This window comes from Cherax quadricarinatus, chromosome 56 (assembly GCF_038502225.1).
Source record: "Cherax quadricarinatus isolate ZL_2023a chromosome 56, ASM3850222v1, whole genome shotgun sequence".
In the NCBI taxonomy this organism is placed as follows: domain Eukaryota; kingdom Metazoa; phylum Arthropoda; class Malacostraca; order Decapoda; family Parastacidae; genus Cherax; species Cherax quadricarinatus.
The window spans coordinates 17,207,363-17,228,216 of record NC_091347.1 but is presented as its reverse complement, the minus strand read 5'-3'; the positions used below and the strand labels follow the sequence as shown (position 1 = coordinate 17,228,216).

At 38.7% G+C, this 20,854-nt stretch overlaps 1 protein-coding gene across 5 annotated transcripts; it reads right to left on the bottom strand.

Annotated features, from left to right (window-relative positions):
* Nucleotides 1–1,365: 1,365 nt before the first annotated feature.
* LOC128700688 (uncharacterized) lies at nucleotides 1,366–20,167 on the bottom strand. Of its 5 annotated transcripts, none has more exons than XM_070097107.1 (4): nucleotides 20,063–20,098; nucleotides 17,243–17,351; nucleotides 15,770–15,870; nucleotides 1,366–5,344 (listed from the first exon to the last, which is right to left on the bottom strand). In XM_070097107.1, exon 4 carries the CDS (start codon nucleotides 5,240–5,242, stop codon nucleotides 3,023–3,025), a length of 2,220 nt encoding a protein of 739 aa, XP_069953208.1. In that variant the 5' UTR covers nucleotides 5,243–5,344; nucleotides 15,770–15,870; nucleotides 17,243–17,351; nucleotides 20,063–20,098; the 3' UTR covers nucleotides 1,366–3,022. The 5 variants fall into 5 exon arrangements, with proteins under 5 accessions (XP_069953208.1, XP_069953209.1, XP_053649969.2 ...); XM_070097108.1 differs by lacking the exon at nucleotides 20,063–20,098 and adding an exon at nucleotides 20,017–20,039; XM_053793994.2 differs by lacking the exon at nucleotides 15,770–15,870 and having other exon boundaries at nucleotides 20,063–20,167.
* Nucleotides 20,168–20,854: the final 687 nt, after the last annotated feature.

The window sequence follows — 20,854 nt, the reverse complement described above, 5'->3', positions numbered from 1 at the left end:
GTCCATATGACATTGTATAAGGGCTAGACATAGGGTCCTGCGAGCCTCAGTAGGTAGACACTGTGCCTCAGTAGGTAGACACTGTACCCAGTAGGTAGACACTGTGCCTCAGCAGGTAGACACTGTGCCTCAGTAAGCAGATACTGTGCCTCAGTAGGTAGACACTGTGCCTCAGTAAGTACATACTGTGCCTCAGTAGGTAGATACTGTGTCTCAGTAGGTAGACACTGTGCCTCAATAGGTATACACTGTGCCTCAGTAGGTAGATACTGTGCCTCAGTAGGCAGACACTGTGTCTCAGTAGGTAGACACTGTGTCTCAGTAGGTAGACACTGTGTCTCAGTAGGCAGACACTGTGCTTGTCTGTAGAGGAACTTTAGTCTGGCATTCACTTTCTTTACTATGCTGTTCCCTATCAATTCTCCTGAAATGCATGGGTCAAAGGGGATTCCCAGATATTTTATTGAGGAATTATCAAATTGTATACAATACCGACAAGTTGGTAGATAAGACACATAGGCAACATTTAGGCAACTTTATTCCGAAACGTTTCGCCTACACAGTAGGCTTCTTCAGTCGAGTACAGAAAGTAGGCGGGAGAAGTAGAGATGTGAAGACGATGTAATCAGCCCATCACCCTTGAAGCCGAAGATTTGAGGTTTTCAGTCCCTCAGCCTGGTGAAATTCTGTTCCAAAGTCTGAAACTAACTGAAGATCAAGTGACAGTGTTGAGACTTAAATACTGTCGGAAGGAGAGGTGCAGAGTAGAAGTAGTGAGAATGTAGCCACTGAGAGGTCAGGTCCCTCTCAGATCAAACATTTCTCACTTGAAAAAGTTGTCCAAGGTGTTTTCTCTTCTGTACCAAGATGCCATTGTGTTGCAGTGTCTGACAGAGTAATTATCAAATGGTATACAATACTGACAAGTTGGTAGATAAGACTCATAGGCAACATTTAGGCAACTTTATTCCGAAACGTTTCGGAATAAAGTTGCCTATGTGTCTTATCTACCAACTTGTCGGTATTGTATACCATTTGATAATTACTCTGTCAGACACTGCAACACAATGGCATCTTGGTACAGAAGAGAAAACACCTTGGACAACTTTTTCAAGTGAGAAATGTTTGATCTGAGAGGGACCTGACCTCTCAGTGGCTACATTCTCACTACTTCTACTCTGCACCTCTCCTTCCGACAGTATTTAAGTCTCAACACTGTCACTTGATCTTCAGTTAGTTTCAGACTTTGGAACAGAACTTCACCAGGCTGAGGGACTGAAAATCTCAAATCTTCGACTAAAAGGGTGATGGACTGATTACATCGTCTTCACATCTCTACTTCTCCCGCCTACTTTCTGTACTCGACTGAAGAAGCCTACTGTGTAGGCGAAACGTTTCGGAATAAAGTTGCCTAAATGTTGCCTATGTGTCTTATTTACTGAGGAAACTGAAGTGACGGGTTCCCCATTACACAGGACATTAAAATTATTTGCCCTTCTCAGTTTACTTTTCACGTCAGAGTATGGCTTCCGTTTTCCCGAGGTGTAACAATAGTTTGTTGTCTACTAACTATTTGCTGCAGGACTCCAATTCTAGTGTTATTACATTAGCTATATCTTATGGGTCTTTACCTGGCACTAACAAAGCACTGTCATCCGCATACAGTAGGAGTTTGTAATCAACACTGATGGTCGTGTCATTTAAAAGTAAAAGACTAAAATGCTAAGCCGAATCTGAATTCATGTGAAAAAGTTAGCGGTTAGCATTAGCTTCTGCTAATTTTTTCAGCTGTTTAGCAGTTTAGCGTCAGCGGAGCTAATTTTTTAGTTAGCGGATTAGCGAAGCTAACTTTTCGGTAAGCTGTGCCCACCACTGTATATTACCATATGTCAAACAATACTAAACAAAATAAAAAAAATATTTACCAGTATATATTCCTTTACATTTCATAAATTGCATATTAATTATCATTTTTATCAAGACAATTATTAATTAAAACATTCTAAAAATTTAGCCTTCCACATTTAATTGCACATCCACACCCACAGTGGAAATGTAAATATGTATAAATTACTGGGTCAGTCAGGTTAAGCACTAATGAGTTAGTAAATGGATGGGGAAACTAGATGAACTTAATGGACTCCTTTGTTCAAGAGATCCACTGATGAACCATCCCTATCAATATTCCCTTGCAGTTACTTGGACCAAACTCTGGATTTATACCTGTATCATACTTGTAGTACATACAGTACATCAGATAAATAAAGGTACTGTAGAAATTAATAACACATCCACAAGAGACATGCATGAATAGTGTCCATAAAAACTGAAGTCACCAGAAGATTTATACTATTTCCCAAGAAACACAGTTAAATAAAGTTAAACACATTCTTAAAGACAGATAAAGTAAAATAAGTAATTTTATACTACTTAAATTATAGGAAGCTTATGCAAGATTTTTTAGGTTAGTTTTGGTACATATTAAAAAAAAAAAAAAGACCTCTTGTATAACTTTTGTTAACTGTTTTCCTTTGGGGCCAATCTTCAGATGATCTCAAAAATCTTACAAAAAATTTCAGTACTGTACTGATAATTCATAATTTCAATCAGCCTTAGTTTTTATTTTGCTGACTTATGCATACAGCTGACTAACAGCTCCAGAGATTTAGCATCACCAGGTACAGACAAGTACGTAAATATAAAGTGAGAAACTACTCTAACAGAAATATGAAACACAAGTAAGAGGGGTCTGTATATCTTGGTGTGTTTGAAACCTTTCAAAGGCTGAAGAGTCTTCTCTCACTGAGGCCAAAATACACATCTTTTAGCTGGCTTTCATATTTCTGTCCAAGCATTTCCCATTTATGCATCAATTTGTATTTATGACACTTTAATCTAAGCATATAAATGTAACACCAGGATCTACAGTATTTTGTTATGCTTTACCAACTTTGTCACAATCTAAGGTTTGTTACACTGAAATCATTTACAATGTGCTTCTTTCTCAGCACTTCACCTCTGCTTAGCCTTCCATCATCTCATATTCTGTTTCACTGATGGCAAATGGTTTGAGACTGATATCTGTATAATGCACTGGAGTTGTCATGCCATTTGAGGGTGTTATATGAGAGGAATTTTCTGAGACATGATCACACTTATTCAGCCAAATACCTGATGATATAGTTGAAGCTTTAGAATGATGACTGCTGCTCACATGTTCCAGTTTTTCTAAGCATAAGTTAACTCTTCCCTCTAGATTTTCCAGACGGGAGTTGACTCTACCCTCCAACTGCTCTATTTTACTTTCCACTTTTCCCTGAAACAATTCTAACTTGGCCATCATGGGAGTCATGGCAGCTTCTATACATGATGCAATTATTTGAGCATTTAGAGAGCCTAGGACATCTTGATACGGCTGTTCATTAGACAATGTACTATTTGAAATGGGAGACAGAAAATGACTGAATTCTCCACATATTTGTTCTTGATTCATGGAAAAAGATGGATTGGAATCTTCATTATTAAAATCTACTTCAGGTACCTCTACTTCACAGTTCTCTATTTTAATATCATACACACACTCTTCATTACAATTTAAATTTGTTACATTTTTTCTTTTTGTTTTTTTGTCATACTGTTTTCCATGTCTTGCAAACGTTTTGTCTTTCGAAGTTACACTGTTATTTTTCTCAGTAATAATAGAGCAAAGTCCACTATTTAACTTAGATTTACGAGGGAACCTAACTTGCTTCATTAGGAAATTGTCAAAAACTTTATTGCTTTCCTGGTCTGAGGAATATTGCAGAATTTCATCAACTTCTCGTACATTACTGGAATCAGAAACAGCCTTTGCTTCCATTTTGCATTTCCTCGGGAGATTGTAAGTAATGCCATTGTTTTCAACTATCTCTGTAGAATCCTTCGCAATTTCTTTATTTTCATTTATTACCACTGACTCAGAATGTAACTTTACTCTATTTTTATTTCTTTTTGAAGAATAACAAATTAAAGACTTACTCTTATCACCCTCCAATTCTGCACTTTCACTTACTATCTTTGATTCAGAATGTAATTTCACTTTGCTTTTATTTCTTTTTGAAGAATAACAAATTAATGATTTACTTTCATCACCCTCCAAATCATCGATCTCTTCTGATAAAATACTTTCATCATAATTAATTGGTACTCTAAATTTACGGGTCCTTGGAAAGCTCCAAAACTCGTCACTTTGACATGTATCTAGTGGATCTGTTGAGGTATCCTCACACTCATTTAGGATTTTTGTTTCACAGTTACTCGACTCCGTAAATTTACTCGTTTTGGAGGTGTCCTGATGGTCTATACTAGATTTTTCCATTTTCAAGGTATTATTTTCACTCAAATTCAAAGTATTTCCTGGAACTACAGTACAAAATCTTTTGGGAGGATTCATCATGCTATGCAATTCGTTTTTCATTATATTCAGCAGCCTCATCTCACGGCTAAATTTTGTATTCTCAAAGAGACTCATGGCAGAGTTGACATTTGATGGTAATTCACCCCAAGGAAAAATACTGGGCTCCACCCCCATTTTAAGTTGGCAGACCTTCCCATCCCCTCGGCAAATGACGTGAAAATCATCTTCTCTGAAATGTCCCATGCACAGTCCAATTCTTCCAGGCAAAACTTCTCTGGGATCTACATCTGGGAACTTTTCATTTAGTTTGGATTTTCTGGCCCATTTTATTCTCCACTCAACATCATCTGGGAATTTAACAAATCTACTGGAGTATGCTCTTGTAAAACAACCTGGTACCATGCATTCTATCCGAAAGCTCTTTTTTCGCTTTCCTGAATACAAGTTCTTTTTTCTACGTCGAGGGGGTTTCCACATTCCAGGGGTTGTCATACACCTTGGCATTCGATCATTCTGTGAATCACCTTCATGGGCTATTTCATTAATTGCATTCTGATCTTCAGATTTTATTGATGAATTTCCTTTCTTCACTGCAATCCGAACTGTCAAGCATGAGTCAGACTTATGTTTCTCTATAACACTATAACCTAAAATATCAGAATCAGCTTTACAGTGCCCATCTTCCCTGGGTATAACCTCCATTTCATTTTGAAGAGAGCAATGTGCATTATCATAAACATTGCAACATATTTCTTTACTGTCAAGGCTACAAACATCATTACATGATCTTGAGTTTTCATCTGTATCAACAAACTGTGTATTTCTTGGTTCCATTAAAACAAACATTTTCTTTTCAAACTGACCAATGCTACATAGATGAGTAAAGTATTTCCCAGCTTTTTGTTCAATTTTACCGACAGTTTTGGTTCCAACGACTGCTGGGACAATCTGCAAGACACAAAATAGCATTAGACATTAAAAAATATATGTACATGTAGTACTATATGTATAACAAAATAATTACATCTTTCAGTTTTAGATTTCTTAATAAGTAATTATCACTTCTTAAAAAAGTTTAATTAAAAACACAATCATCCACAATACATTACCAAATATTCTAGATGAGATCAATCATATGTCATATCTACAACATAAGCTCTACTTTCCTGAGGAGGATTTTAAATTTATTTAAAACTGTGTACGAGTACTAATCTTTCTTTCAACACACCGGCCGTATCCCACCAAGGCAGGGTGGCCCAAAAAGAAAAACAAAAGTTTCTCCTTTAAATTTAGTAATTTATACGGGAGAAGGGGTTACTAGCCCCTTGCTCCCGGCATTTTAGTCGCCTCTTACAACACGCATGGCTTACAGAGGAAGAATTCTGTTCCACTTCCTCATGGAGATAAGAGGAAATAAACAAGAACAAGAACTAGAAAGAAAATAGAAGAATACCCAGAGGGGTGTGTATACATATGCTTGTACATGTATGTGTGGTGTGACCTAACTGCAAGTAGAAGTAGCAAGACATAGCTGAAATCTTGCATGTTTATGAGACAGACAAAAGACACCAGCAATCCTTCCATCATGTGAAACAATTACAGGTTTTCATTGTACACTCACTTGGCAGGACGGTAGTACCTCCCTGGGCGGTTGTTGTTTACCAACCTGCTACCTAGGACGAGTACTAATATTGTAATAATTTTATCATCATCTTTTATTTTATTTTATTATCACACTGGCCGATTCCCACCAAGGCAGGGTGGCCCGAAAAAGAAAAACTTTCACCATCATTCACTCCATCACTGTCTTGCCAGAAGGGTGCTTTACACTACAGTTTTTAAACTGCAACATTAACACCCCTCCTTCAGAGTGCAGGCACTGTACTTCCCATCTCCAGGACTCAAGTCCGGCCTGCCGGTTTCCCTGAACCCCTTCATAAATGTTACTTTGCTCACACTCCAACAGCACGTCAAGTATTAAAAACCATTTGTCTCCATTCACTCCTATCAAACACGCTCACGCATGCCTGCTGGAAGTCCAAGCCCCTCGCACACAAAACCTCCTTTACCCCCTCTCTCCAACCTTTCCTAGGCCGACCCCTACCCCGCCTTCCTTCCACTACAGACTGATACACTCTTGAAGTCATTCTGTTTCGCTCCATTCTCTCTACATGTCCGAACCACCTCAACAACCCTTCCTCAGCCCTCTGGACAACAGTTTTGGTAATCCCGCACCTCCTCCTAACTTCCAAACTACGAATTCTCTGCATTATATTCACACCACACATTGCTCTCAGACATGACATCTCCACTGCCTCCAGCCTTCTCCTCGCTGCAACATTCATCACCCATGCTTCACACCCATATAAGAGCGTTGGTAAAACTATACTCTCATACATTCCCCTCTTTGCCTCCAAGGACAAAGTTCTTTGTCTCCACAGACTCCTAAGTGCACCACTCACTCTTTTCCCCTCATCAATTCTATGATTCACCTCATCTTTCATAGACCCATCCGCTGACACGTCCACTCCCAAATATCTGAATACATTCACCTCCTCCATACTCTCTCTCTCCAATCTGATATTCAATCTTTCATCACCTAATCTTTTTGTTATCCTCATAACCTTACTCTTTCCTGTATTCACCTTTAATTTTCTTCTTTTGCACACCCTACCAAATTCATCCACCAATCTCTGCAACTTCTCTTCAGAATCTCCCAAGAGCACAGTGTCATCAGCAAAGAGCAGCTGTGACAACTCCCACTTTGTGTGTGATTCTTTATCTTTTAACTCCACGCCTCTTGCCAAGACCCTCGCATTTACTTCTCTTACAACCCCATCTATAAATATATTAAACAACCACGGTGACATCACACATCCTTGTCTAAGGCCTACTTTTACTGGGAAATAATTTCCCTCTTTCCTACATACTCTAACTTGAGCCTCACTATCCTCGTAAAAACTCTTCACTGCTTTCAGTAACCTACCTCCTACACCATACACTTGCAACATCTGCCACATTGCCCCCCTATCCACCCTGTCATACGCCTTTTCCAAATCCATAAATGCCACAAAGACCTCTTTAGCCTTATCTAAATACTGTTCACTTATATGTTTCACTGTAAACACCTGGTCCACACACCCCCTACCTTTCCTAAAGCCTCCTTGTTCATCTGCTATCCTATTCTCCGTCTTACTCTTAATTCTTTCAATAATAACTCTACCATACACTTTACCAGGTATACTCAGCAGACTTATCCCCCTATAATTTTTGCACTCTCTTTTATCCCCTTTGCCTTTATACAAAGGAACTATGCATGCTCTCTGCCAATCCCTAGGTACTTTACCCTCTTCCATACATTTATTAAATAATTGCACCAACCACTCCAAAACTATATCCCCACCTGCTTTTAACATTTCTATCTTTATCCCATCAATCCTGGCTGCCTTACCCCCTTTCATTTTACCTACTGCCTCACGAACTTCCCCCACACTCACAACTGGCTCTTCCACACTCCTACAAGACGTTATTCCTTCTTGTCCTATACACGAAATCACAGCTTCCGTATCTTCATCAACATTTAACAATTCCTCAAAATATTCCCTCCATCTTCCCAATACCTCTAACTCTCCATTTAATAACTCTCCTCTCCTATTTTTAACTGACAAATCCATTTGTTCTCTAGGCTTTCTTAACTTGTTAATCTCACTCCAAAACTTTTTCTTATTTTCAACAAAATTTGTTGATAACATCTCACCCACTCTCTCATTTGCTCTCTTTTTACATTGCTTCACCACTCTCTTAACCTCTCTCTTTTTCTCCATATACTCTTCCCTCCTTGCATCACTTCTACTTTGTAAAAACTTCTCATATGCTAACTTTTTCTCCCTTACTACTCTCTTTACATCATCATTCCACCAATCGCTCCTCTTCCCTCCCGCACCCACTTTCCTGTAACCACAAACTTCTGCTGAACACTCTAACACTACATTTTTAAACCTACCCCATACCTCTTCGACCCCATTGCCTATGCTCTCATTAGCCCATCTATCCTCCGATAGCTGTTTATATCTTACCCCAACTGCCTCCTCTTTTAGTTTATAAACCTTCACCTCTCTCTTCCCTGATGCTTCTATTCTCCTTGTATCCCATCTACCTTTTACTCTCAGTGTAGCTACAACTAGAAAGTGATCTGATATATCTGTGGCCCCTCTATAAACATGTACATCCTGAAGTCTACTCAACAGTCTTTTATCTACCAATACATAATCCAACAAACTACTGTCATTTCACCCAACATCATATCTTGTATACTTATTTATCCTCTTTTTCTTAAAATATGTATTACCTATAACTAAACCCCTTTCTATACAAAGTTCAATCAAAGGGCTCCCATTATCATTTACACCTGGCAACCCAAACTTACCTACCACACCCTCTCTTAAAGTTTCTCCTACTTTAGCATTCAGGTCCCCTACCACAATTACTCTCTCACTTGGTTCAAAGGCTCCTATACATTCACTTAACATCTCCCAAAATCTCTCTCTCTCCTCTACATTCCTCTCTTCTCCAGGTGCATACACGCTTATTATGACCCACTTTTCGCATCCAACCTTTACTTTAATCCACATAATTCTTGAATTTACACATTCATATTCTCTTTTCTCCTTCCATAACTGATCATTTAACATTACTGCTACCCCTTCTTTTGCTCTAACTCTCTCAGATACTCCAGATTTAATCCCATTTATTTCCCCCCACTGAAACTCCCCTACCCCCTTCAGCTTTGTTTCGCTTAGGGCCAGGACATCCAACTTCTTTTCATTCATAACATCAGCTATCATCTGTTTCTTGTCATCCGCACTACATCCACGCACATTTAAGCATCCCAATTTTATAAAGTTTTTCAGTACTCAGTGGTCAGTCGTCAGTACTCAGTGGTCAGTCGTCACGTGAGGTCACAGACCCTGAGCTGCTTTGGGGATTAGTGTGGACGGTTACAAAGCATGGCTTGCTTCTGCAGTGTTTTAAAAATTGAGGTTGGAGAGTTGAAGGAGGAGGTCTTGCTTCTCCAGGAGGAGATTAGGAGGCTGAAGGTCCACCTCAATGGGTCTGGGAGAGAGTGTGAGGTGGCTGGAGTTGTGGGGAATGAGGCTTCTAGCAGCGAGGTGCAGTCTGTCTCTCGCTGTGAGGAGGCTGTAGTTGGGGAGGCAGCAACGGCTACCAGCAGTGAGGTGCAGCCCAGCACCTGCTACAAGTGGCGAGTAGTTCACAGTAATGGAAGGCGCATCAGAGTAAGGAAAGTTAAGAGTGAAGATCTGAAGGTAGGAAATCGCTTCTCTGTTCTTCAGGATGAATGTACTTCAGTGGCCAGTGAAGGTAAGGGTACTACTGCCCCTGCTAATGGAGGTAAGCGCATTCTTGTGGTTGGTGACTCTCAGGTAAGATACATTGACCGTGCTTTTTGTAATAGGAATAAGAAGATGAGAGATAGAGTGTGCTTCCCTGGAGCTGGTGTTGGGGACATTGTCAACAGGCTGGATAATATCATGTCAGGTAATGGGAGCAAGCCCATTATCTGTCTCAGTGCTGGTGGAAATGATATTGGGAAGGGTAGGAGAGAAGAGCTGCTAGATAAGTACAGGTCAGCTATAGATTTCATTAAGTCTAAGGGAGGGATCCCAATCATATGTAGCATCTTGCCTAGAAGGGGAGTAGGAAATGAATGGTTGTCTAGGGCAATTGGTGTAAATTGCTGGCTAGACAGATACTGCAAGGAACTTGCAATCCCATTCATTGACAACTGGAACAACTTTTATGGCAAACATGATATGTATGCAAGGGATGGGGTACATCTCTCTGGGGCTGGGGTGGTAGCACTTGCAGACTCAATTGAGAAGGCCATTGGTGAAATGCCTATGATTTTAAACTGATGGAAGATAGAGGTATGGGTGTGTGTGGGAAACAAGCAGGTTGCAACACTTGGGTTGGAAACAGTAAATGTATAAAAGGCATTCAGCATGAAGTTATAAATAAAGACAATAGATCAGGTCAGCAAACAAAGGGGGACAGCAGAGGGCAGCAAGGGACTAGCTCCCTTAAGGTTTACTATACTAATAGCAGGAGTGTAAGAAATAAGATAGATGAGCTAAGATTAATTGCAAGTGCAGGAAACATAGATATTATTGCTATAACAGAGACCTGGCTCAATCTGAAAGATAGAGAGATGCCCTCTGAATGTCACATACAAGGCTATAAATTATTCCACACTGACAGGGTCAACAGGAAAGGTGGTGGAGTAGCGATGTATGTCAGAGACAATTTAAATTGTTGTGTTAGACAAGATATTAAATTAGAAGCGTCAGCCACTGAATCTGTTTGGTTACAGCTTCTCGAGGGCCGAGAAAAACTAATTTTGGGTGTGATTTACAGGGCCCCAAATCTTGATAGGGAGTGCAGTAAACTTCTATGGGACGAAATTCGTAAGGCATCTACATACGAAAATGTTGTGCTAATGGGAGATTTCAACTATAGACAGATTGACTGGAGCAATTTGACAGGAAATTTAGAGTCAGGTGACTTTCTTGATACGATCCAGGATTGTTTTTTAAAACAGTTTGTGACAGAGCCAACTAGGGGAAATAACCTCCTTGACTTGGTTCTTGCCAGTAGGGAAACACTAATTAATAATCTTGAGGTTAATGATGAGCTTGGGGAAAGTGATCACAAATCACTCAGTTTTAATATATCATGGAATTCCCCTAATAATGGCAATCAAGTCTCCGTCCCTGACTTTCGCTTGGCTGATTTCATAGGACTGAAAAATTACTTAGGTGGGCTGAACTGGAATGACCTGACTAAGGGTCAGGTAGGTGGTGATGGTTGCCGATATGATGCTTTCCAGGGCATAGTTCTAGCTGCTCAGTCAAATTATGTTCCAAATAGGGAAATCAGATCAAACAAAAATGATCCTAAATGGATGAACAATAGATTAAAATATCTGATTGGTCAAAAGAGAGGCATATATAGGCAAATCAAAAGAGGAGAGGGGCAATTGAGAAATCGATATATTCAGTTAAAGAGAGAAATAAAAAAGGGAATTAGAAAAGCAAAAAGAGATTATGAGGTTAAAGTTGCAAGAGAATCGAAGACTAACCCAAAAGGATTCTTTCAGGTATACAGAAGTAAGATCAGGGACAAGATAGGCCCACTCAAAAGTTCCTCGGGTCAGCTCACTGACAGTGATAAGGAAATGTGTAGAATTTTTAACACATACTTCCTCTCAGTTTTTACACAGGAGGATACCAGCGATATTCCAGTAATGATAAATTATGTAGAACAGGACGATAATAAACTGTGCACTATTAGGGTCACAAGTGACATGGTCCTTAGGCAAATAGATAAATTAAAACCTAACAAATCCCCAGGCCCTGATGAACTGTATGCAAGGGTTCTAAAGGAATGTAAAGAGGAGCTTAGCACACCTTTGGCTAATCTTTTCAACATATCACTACAAACTGGCATGGTGCCAGATAAGTGGAAAATGGCAAATGTGATACCTATTTTCAAAACAGGTGACAGGTCCTTAGCTTCGAACTATAGACCAATAAGCCTAACCTCCATAGTGGGAAAATTTATGGAATCAATAATTGCCGAGGCAGTTCGTAGCCACCTTGAAAAACATAAATTAATCAACGAATCTCAGCATGGTTTTACAAAGGGGCGTTCCTGCCTTACGAATTTATTAACTTTTTTCACTAAGGTATTTGAGGAGGTAGATCATGGTAATGAATATGATATTGTGTATATGGACTTCAGTAAGGCTTTTGACAGGGTCCCACATCAGAGACTATTGAGGAAAATTAAAGCACATGGAATAGGAGGAGAAATTTTTTCCTGGATAGAGGCATGGTTGACAAATAGGCAGCAGAGAGTTTGCATAAATGGGGAGAAATCAGAGTGGGGAAGTGTCACGAGCGGTGTTCCACAGGGGTCAGTGTTGGGCCCCCTGCTGTTCACAATCTACATAAACGACATAGATGAGGGCATAAAGAGCGACATCGGCAAGTTTGCCGATGACACCAAAATAGGCCGTCGAATTCATTCTGACGAGGACATTCGAGCACTCCAGGAAGATTTGAATAGACTGATGCAGTGGTCGGAGAAGTGGCAGATGCAGTTTAATATAGACAAATGCAAAGTTCTAAATGTTGGACAGGACAATAACCATGCCACATATAAACTAAATAATGTAGATCTTAATATTACGGATTGCGAAAAAGATTTAGGAGTTCTGGTTAGCAGTAATCTGAAACCAAGACAACAGTGCATAAGTGTTCGCAATAAAGCTAATAGAATCCTTGGCTTCATATCAAGAAGCATAAATAATAGGAGTCCTCAGGTTGTTCTTCAACTCTATACATCCTTGGTTAGGCCTCATTTAGATTATGCTGCACAGTTTTGGTCACCTTATTACAGAATGGATATAAATTCTCTGGAAAATGTACAAAGGAGGATGACAAAGTTGATCCCATGTATCAGAAACCTTCCCTATGAGGATAGACTAAGGGCCCTGAATCTGCACTCTCTAGAAAGACGTAGAATTAGGGGGGATATGATTGAGGTGTATAAATGGAAGACAGGAATAAATAAAGGGGATGTAAATAGTGTGCTGAAAATATCTAGCCTAGACAGGACTCGCAGCAATGGTTTTAAGTTGGAAAAATTCAGATTCAGGAAGGATATAGGAAAGTACTGGTTTGGTAATAGAGTTGTGGATGAGTGGAACAAACTCCCAAGTACCGTTATAGAGGCCAGAACGTTGTGTAGCTTTAAAAATAGGTTGGATAAATACATGAGTGGATGTGGGTGGGTGTGAGTTAGACCTGATAGCTTGTGCTACCAGGTCGGTTGCCGTGTTCCTCCCTTAAGTCAATGTGACCTGACCTGACTAGGTTGGGTGCATTGGCTTAAGCCGGTAGGAGACTTGGACCTGCCTCGCATGGGCCAGTAGGCCTTCTGCAGTGTTCCTTCGTTCTTATGTTCTTATGTTCTTCTCTTTTTTAGTAAATGTCTACAGGAGAAGGGGTTACTAGCCCATTGCTCCCGGCATTTTAGTCGCCTCATACGACACGCATGGCTTACGGAGGAAAGATTCTTTTCCACTTCCCCATGGACAATAGAAGAAATAAAGAAGAACAAGAGCTATTTAGAAAAAGGAGAAAAACCTAGATGTATGTATATATATATGCATGTGTGTGTCTGTGAAGTGTGACCAAAGTGTAAGTAGGAGTAGCAAGATATCCCTGTTATCTAGCGTGTTTATGAGACAGAAAAAGAAACCAGCAATCCTACCATCATGCAAAACAGTTACAGGTTTCTATTTCACAGTCATCAGGCAGGACGGTAGTACTTCCCTGGGTGGTTGCTGTCTACCAACTGTCTACCAACCACAAATCTCTAAATCATGTACACAATTAACCCTACTGCAAGACTAATATCTGACTTACTGGCTTGTCAGAGCTCACCATTAAGCACAAAACTACCAACAAGTCAGTAAAACTTTTATTTAACAGATTTTGGATTTAGCAGCCAAAATCTGGACAAAGACTAAAGTCCCTCTGATGTTTCCAGAATTGTCTTGTTATTGTTATTATCTGCTAGGTAAATTAATTTTGAAAACATTGGACAAAATCTGTTGTTTCCACAATATCTGCTGCTTCCAGACATTTATTTCTATTAATGTCAGAGTCCACTACGCAATCTGCTTTTGGAAACAAAGGACGAAGTCTGTTGTTTCTAGAATTGTTCATTGATTTAAAGATTACAGCAAAATCTCATTTTTTAGATTTAACAGTTAGCTGACAGTATCAGACACATGCAACACCTATGTATCATTTATTAACAAGATGTATCATGTGTGCCGCTGGCTTCTTTTTTTATTTAATACAAGGGTGACTTTTATATTGGAAATGGTAGAAGTGGAGAGGTAATTTTAGAAGATTCATTCCCTTAATCTTGACAGATGTTCAATCGCTCAGCCCTGATCTATTTTAAGCAGAGGAATAAGAATGGAGACTTTATGCAGAAACAGAGGAGAAATGCAGTACAGTACATATATGTAAAAGTCTCTACCCCATACCTCTGACTAAGAGGAGAAATGCAGTACAGTACGTATATGTAAAAGTCTCTACCCCCATACCTCTGACTAAGACAGATCAAGGCTAAGGGACTTAACAACTCCTGCTAAGGCTAAGGGACTGAATACATCAAAATTGCCCCCCCCTCTCCTTTCATTGTCTTTAGTATTTTAGTCAACCTCTGTGCAAGACTGAAAAATCTTGCTGCACAGGTACAACATTTCATCAATGATGATACCCAAGTGTTGCATGTCTTTTTCATCAATAGAGGTACAGCAGTTGAAGACATCATCCCAGGTTGGTGGGACCCACTGGTGGAAGTAGGTCATGCCCAAAAGTTGAGCCAAAGGTTTGAAAAGGAATTGTAGACATATTCTGTACCAAGATTCCATGATATTACCGTGTCAGACAAGTATCATTAAATAATGTCACAGTATACAATTCCAACAAGTTGAGGAATAAGACACAAGTGCAACACCTGGGTAACTTTACTGACAAGATGTTTCACCTGTGCAGCAGGCTCTTTCAATCTCATATAAAGGCAATTTTTATACTGGTTATAGCAGAAGTAGAGAGGTCATTTTAAGTGTTTGAGTCCATTATTAACCTTAATAAAGGATGCTGTCCCTTAGTCTTGATTTATCCAAAGCAGAGGAATAAGGATTGAGATATATATTGGAGCCAGAGGAAAGGTGCAGTAGTTGAAAACATTATCACAGATGGGCAGGACTTTCTGATTAGTGTGGATGTAAATTTAAGGTGTTTAGTTCCTTAGCCTTGATTAACAAGTGTTTAGTTCCTTATCTTTAGTGAATCTAATACAGAGGCTCAACAATGGAGGCATTTATACTGCAGCCAATAGAAGAAGTGGTGAGGTACAATAATCAAGGATACTATTACAGGTGGGTGGGACCCATGAGTGGAAGTAAGTCATACCCATTAAGATGACCTGGTGTAAACAATGGAGTTGTAGAAAATATCCTCTGTATTACGATTCCACAGTGTGTGTATGTCAGACAAGTACTGTATTATTAGATCCTATACATCCCATGTTATAACAAACTCAAACAAAATTTTATGACTCATAATCCATTTTGGGAAAATGCATCAAGATCTGATTGTGCTTTTAAGTCCATAAAAAAGAGTATAATACAAGAAAACAGATTGGTAGTTTCTGATACAGAAATTTGGTACACTTATGAATGGAGTCAGAAAAACCAATTACGTAGTCTACCTCGAGTCCTTGGAGTTGAGAAGTATTGTGCCTGTATTCTGAAGGAGGGGTGAGGTTGTTGCAGTTTGGAGGGCAATATGAACTCTGACATCAGCACACTTCTGGCAAGACAGTGAATGAATGAATGAATGTAAATGTGTTTCCTAAATTTTTTCAGGGGTCACCCTACCTCGGTGGGAGATATCTAGTGCGTTAAAAATGTAAAACAAAAAACATTTACAGTACTTGAATTACAGTTTGGGAAATCACCAGAAGGGGCCCCAAAAGACAGTAGTATGATATAAAGGCTAAAAACTTTAAAAATAATAATAAAAACAGAATAATATGAGCTTAGCTTCATGTACTGTTAATTACAAACATGAACTACAATACACAAATAACCCGCACATAGAAGAGAGGAGCTATGACAACGTTTCAGTCCGACTTGGACCATTTACAAAGTCACACTAACTAAAGGAGAGAAGGAGAGAGTATATATAGGCCAGCAGACAGGGACAGGACAAGAGAGGCAGTAGGAAAGGAAAAATAGTAGTGGTAGAGGTAGTAGTAGTACTAGTAGTGGAGTCAAAGACTAAGAAAGAGGAGCACTACAAGGGAGCTAGGGGCCCCACAAAGGATAGGAACAAGAACAAAGAGGGGGGAAAATAATAGTAATGGACCAAAAAACCCAAGGCAGGAGAAAGAAAACCCAAAGGCATGAATCATGTATGAATCTTAGTCCTGGCTTTGTCTCTGTAAAATGCTCCAAACTTCAGAACACCTGTGACAATCTCATACTTTTTCCCTCTTCTCCCTCTTCCCTTTCCTCTTTCCTCTTTCTCCTGTGGGTTTTCTTTCTCTGCCTTGGTGTTTTTTTGAGTCCATTACTATTATTCCCTCCCCCCTGTGTTTTTGTTCCTACCCTTTGTGAGCCCCAAGCTCCTTTGTAGTGCCCCTCTTCCTTAGTCTTTGGCTGGCTCCACTACAACTACTACTACTACCTTTTCCACTACTTTTCTTCCTTTCCTACTACTTCTCTTATCTCATCCCTGTCTGCTGGCCTATCCATACCCCCTCCTCTCCTTTTGTTAGTGTGACTTTGTAAATGGTCCAAGTAGGACCGAAATGTCGTCATAGCTCCTCTCTCCTATGTGGGGGTTATTTGTGTATTGCTCCAGTCACGTTATTGTGCCTTCTTGTTATTTATGAACTACAACTAAAAATATAAATTACTGTACATACATACAAACTCAGAGATTAAAGCTGAATCATTCAAAATATGATTTAAATGCTGGAGGCTTAAAGTAACTCCAGTTGGTGTAAAACATTTTAACATATAGTGAATAGGGTAGCATTTTTATTGGTACAGCATATACAAATGCTACTCTATACTGTACAGGTGTGTACTTCTAAAATAAGAAGCCACACCACAAAAATGTAGCATTCCGAGTACCTATATTGAAAATTTTGTTATAGATATCCATAAAAATATACCTTAATAATGAAGAGAGCATTGCTGATTCCTTTGAAGGCATTTACCAATGACAAATATTCCTCCTCAGCGAAATAACATCTAATCATGAAGAGCTTCTAAAAACCATTTCTGCAAATATCAAGTTCAATTAATAGATAATGCACAATATTGCTGCTTGTGCAGCATTATTATTAGGCAGAACAATTTTCTCTACACTTCTGAAGTAGCCAATTATGTATTAATATCACTATATTCATGGAAAATGCTAAGTGCTAAGGGTAAATCAGTGCTAGACAGCAGATGTGAAAGATGGTAGAGAGGCGGTAGCATTGAGGGAAAGAAATAAAGGAGGATAAAATGGCCAAGGAAGCAATACCTTTAGACAACAGTGTGAAGTTTTTAATGAAGAAGAAAAGTACTTGAATATCAATAGCAAATGAATTTTTTTTAGCACATAGATAGCTCAGTGGAACTTTTCGGTATCACACCTACTTCAGCCTAATACAATTTAGCAGTACATATTCTGAAAGCTAGCATAACTTATGGTGAAAGTACTGTACTGACCTCCAACAAGAGTGAATACTAAAAATCCAAATTGTCAAAGAATCATTTGCCAAAGTCAGTTTTGAAATATTTATTAATGGTTTTTATTTATTAATGGTTTTTAATGCTATTTATTAATGGTTTTGGAGAGAGCGTATAAACTTATGTGTAATCAGATTATAAACTTATGTGTAATCAGATTATAAAGTCAACTTGGCAAAGATATGGCCGAGGATGACTGTCTGGAGAGTGATAATGCATATTAACTGGTTTTTCTTTTGAGCATGTATATGTATCAAATTATATGTAGTAAAGTATGACCCCTGTATCCACAGATTCGGCTGCCATGGTTCACCATGGCCTGAAAATAAGCCTTAATTTTGCTTAATAATGACCCCAAGCACAAAAGTAGTGATGGTGGCAGTTCTTCAAAGCCTAAGAGAAGCTGTGAAGTGCATCCCATCAGCAAAAAAGTGCTAATTCTTCACTTATTGTGTGAAATTTATCAATTAAACTTTATCATAGGTATGTGTGTAAATATAAGAAAGACATGCAGCTAATTGCTATCCAGTTTCAGGCATCCAAGGCAGGTCTTGGAACATATCCCCCGTGGATACGGGGAACTACTATATATCATAATTATATCACAAATGAAGTATAACTCAGTCATTGCAGCTTCTAATTATATTTTGGGGGAAATAGATTTTGACTATGACTTTTTTAACTGTGATACAGAAAATCAATAATATAAAAAAAAATCTCATCATAACACCTCACTTTACATATGTTCTTCTATAGTAAGTTTATTTAAGTACAGGTACAAATAAGTACAATTATCATACATAGTTTAACATGTGTAAATTACCTAGGGTAACCCCCCCCAAAAAAGTAAAACAAAGTGACTAATTTCCACTGGAATTTTCATACATAAGACAACATTTCTGCAGCCCTTCACAGTCCTTCTTTTTTATTACAAAAGTGGAGCAGAGGAAGACAACTAAGATTTATTTATTTTTGCTATGGTCTAGACAGCACACAGATATTATGTACACATGAAAAGAGTAATGAACATAAATTTAATATACGTACAGTAATACTTATACGAGCACTAATATCATGCATCCTCACGACTACTGTGAAAAATAAAATTTTGTAGAGTAAGCAATCAATTTAATTTGCATCAGAAATACAGAACAAAATCTACTGGGTCAACCGATTCAGAAACAACAGACAAAAGAATTGTTCATTATTACAATCACAGCAAAACAATTTCGTTTCCATCCACAAACATCATCACCGACCATCTTCTCTCCAATATTAGTTCACTGAATTATAGGTTTACTAAATGCCAAAATTAAAACTTAATTTACATCATTATATTCAGGGGAAGTGCCAAGCCCATAGGGGGTTGTACAGCACCTGGGAAATATAGAAATATAAATTTATTTTTTTACACAGAATTGAGCGACACTTTGCACGTCAAAATCCCGCGGTCACACAGATCACTTCAGACAACTTTTAGCCTAACTTAAGACTATAAGGGCATATCATTATACATTATTATGAAAAAAAAAAATTAGTGGGATTATAGACTATTAAGTTTGTAGGTACTATTTGTTTCATATGATGTAAGAATCAATTGGGCTTGATCCAAGGAAGGAAAGGATACTTTCAATTCCTTGGATGAAAAGCACAACTTCTTTTGAGAGGTACCTACTTACAATCTACAAATTAAAACGTGACTTCTCTAGGGTGGCATTATTAACCAGTGAGGGTCGGCAGCCCTAAGTGACAATCTCAAAACTGTACCAATAAAACAGTTGCTACTAGTGTGACATTTCCCACTAAACATGATCAGTATCATTTTATTACAAGAGCAAGAAGTCCAGTGGAAATTAAGTCACACTGAGTTTATTAGCCTGAGTTATATCATTATGACGTACTTTTTGTGTGTTTGTAACATGTGTGTCCTAACACCATTGTAAAATATATTATTAATGGGAAGTGTTAAACACGTAGGGGAGGGGGGATGGGTCATGCAGTGCCTGGGGTATGAGGGGCATTCTGGTTCCATCCAAGGAACGGATATGCAATTCCCTTGAATCAAGAGCTCTTCACCAGTGTCATAGCACCTCTTTTAAAGGATAAATATTCAGGTGATTCACTTATTAAGTGTTATAGCTTCACTGTTGGCACTGTTAACACTTGCTGCCTCCCTAACACTTCACCTGTCACTCTCTCTGGCACTCACCAACAATCATCAATTTACTCCATAATCCCGGCTGCTTCGAACTTACGTTCATATATATTCACTCCATTAATAACAGGTTCATTTTAGGGAGAAAGGTTATAGCTTTTTTACGCCATTTTTAAACGCTTTTTATTATTATTATTTACTTATGGCCCGTTATCCCTTGACAACTGAACCCATTTTTGTTTTCATAAATTTGTTGAGTGAACTGAAAGTTTTGAAGATAATTTTCTATTGGTGTGTAGAAATATTCATTTGAATATAAAGGAAAATATTTCACACATCGAAAAATCAAGACGAGGGAAAATTCATAAGTACCTAGACAGAAATGAGAAGAAAAATGGGATAATTAAGAGGGTATATACATTTTGTGTGGAAGGAAGGACAAGGTAGTCCCTGGATGGGAGTGATGGACTAAGAGGTTACTTAAAGTTTCTTGGGAAACAGGACAAGTGTTTCCTGACGCGGGTCTTAGTCAGATGATGACCCGCAGCTGGAGCTTTTGGTCATCTGACCGAGGCTTTGCACTGGCTTACTAGTCCACCCCTTTAAAAATTATGGTCATAGTTATAACCATTTTTTATTTGGGGGGTAAAGGAGGTTATGAGTGCTAGAGGCTAGGACATAAAACAGGCTTGTTAGATAAGAGTGAGTAGAGGCAAGTGATTTTTATGATTTAACTTGCTGTTGGAGTGTAAGCAAGGTAACATTTTGAAGAGATAATGAGAAACCGGTACTCTGCACTCTGAAGGAAGGTGAGGATAGTGTAGTTCAGAGGGTCGTAATAATTAAATATTACAAGGACCCAAATACAAACAAGTCACTTCGTCTAACTTTT

Coding starts and splice junctions, on each gene's coding strand:
- LOC128700688 (XM_053793994.2), bottom strand. CDS start 17,329: ATGATTAGATGTTATTTCGCTGAGGAGGAATATTTGTCATTGGTAAAT. Junction 5,345..17,242: donor ATGCTCTCTTCATTATTAAG/GTATATTTTTAT, acceptor TGTGTCTTGCAG/ATTGTCCCAGCAGTCGTTGG.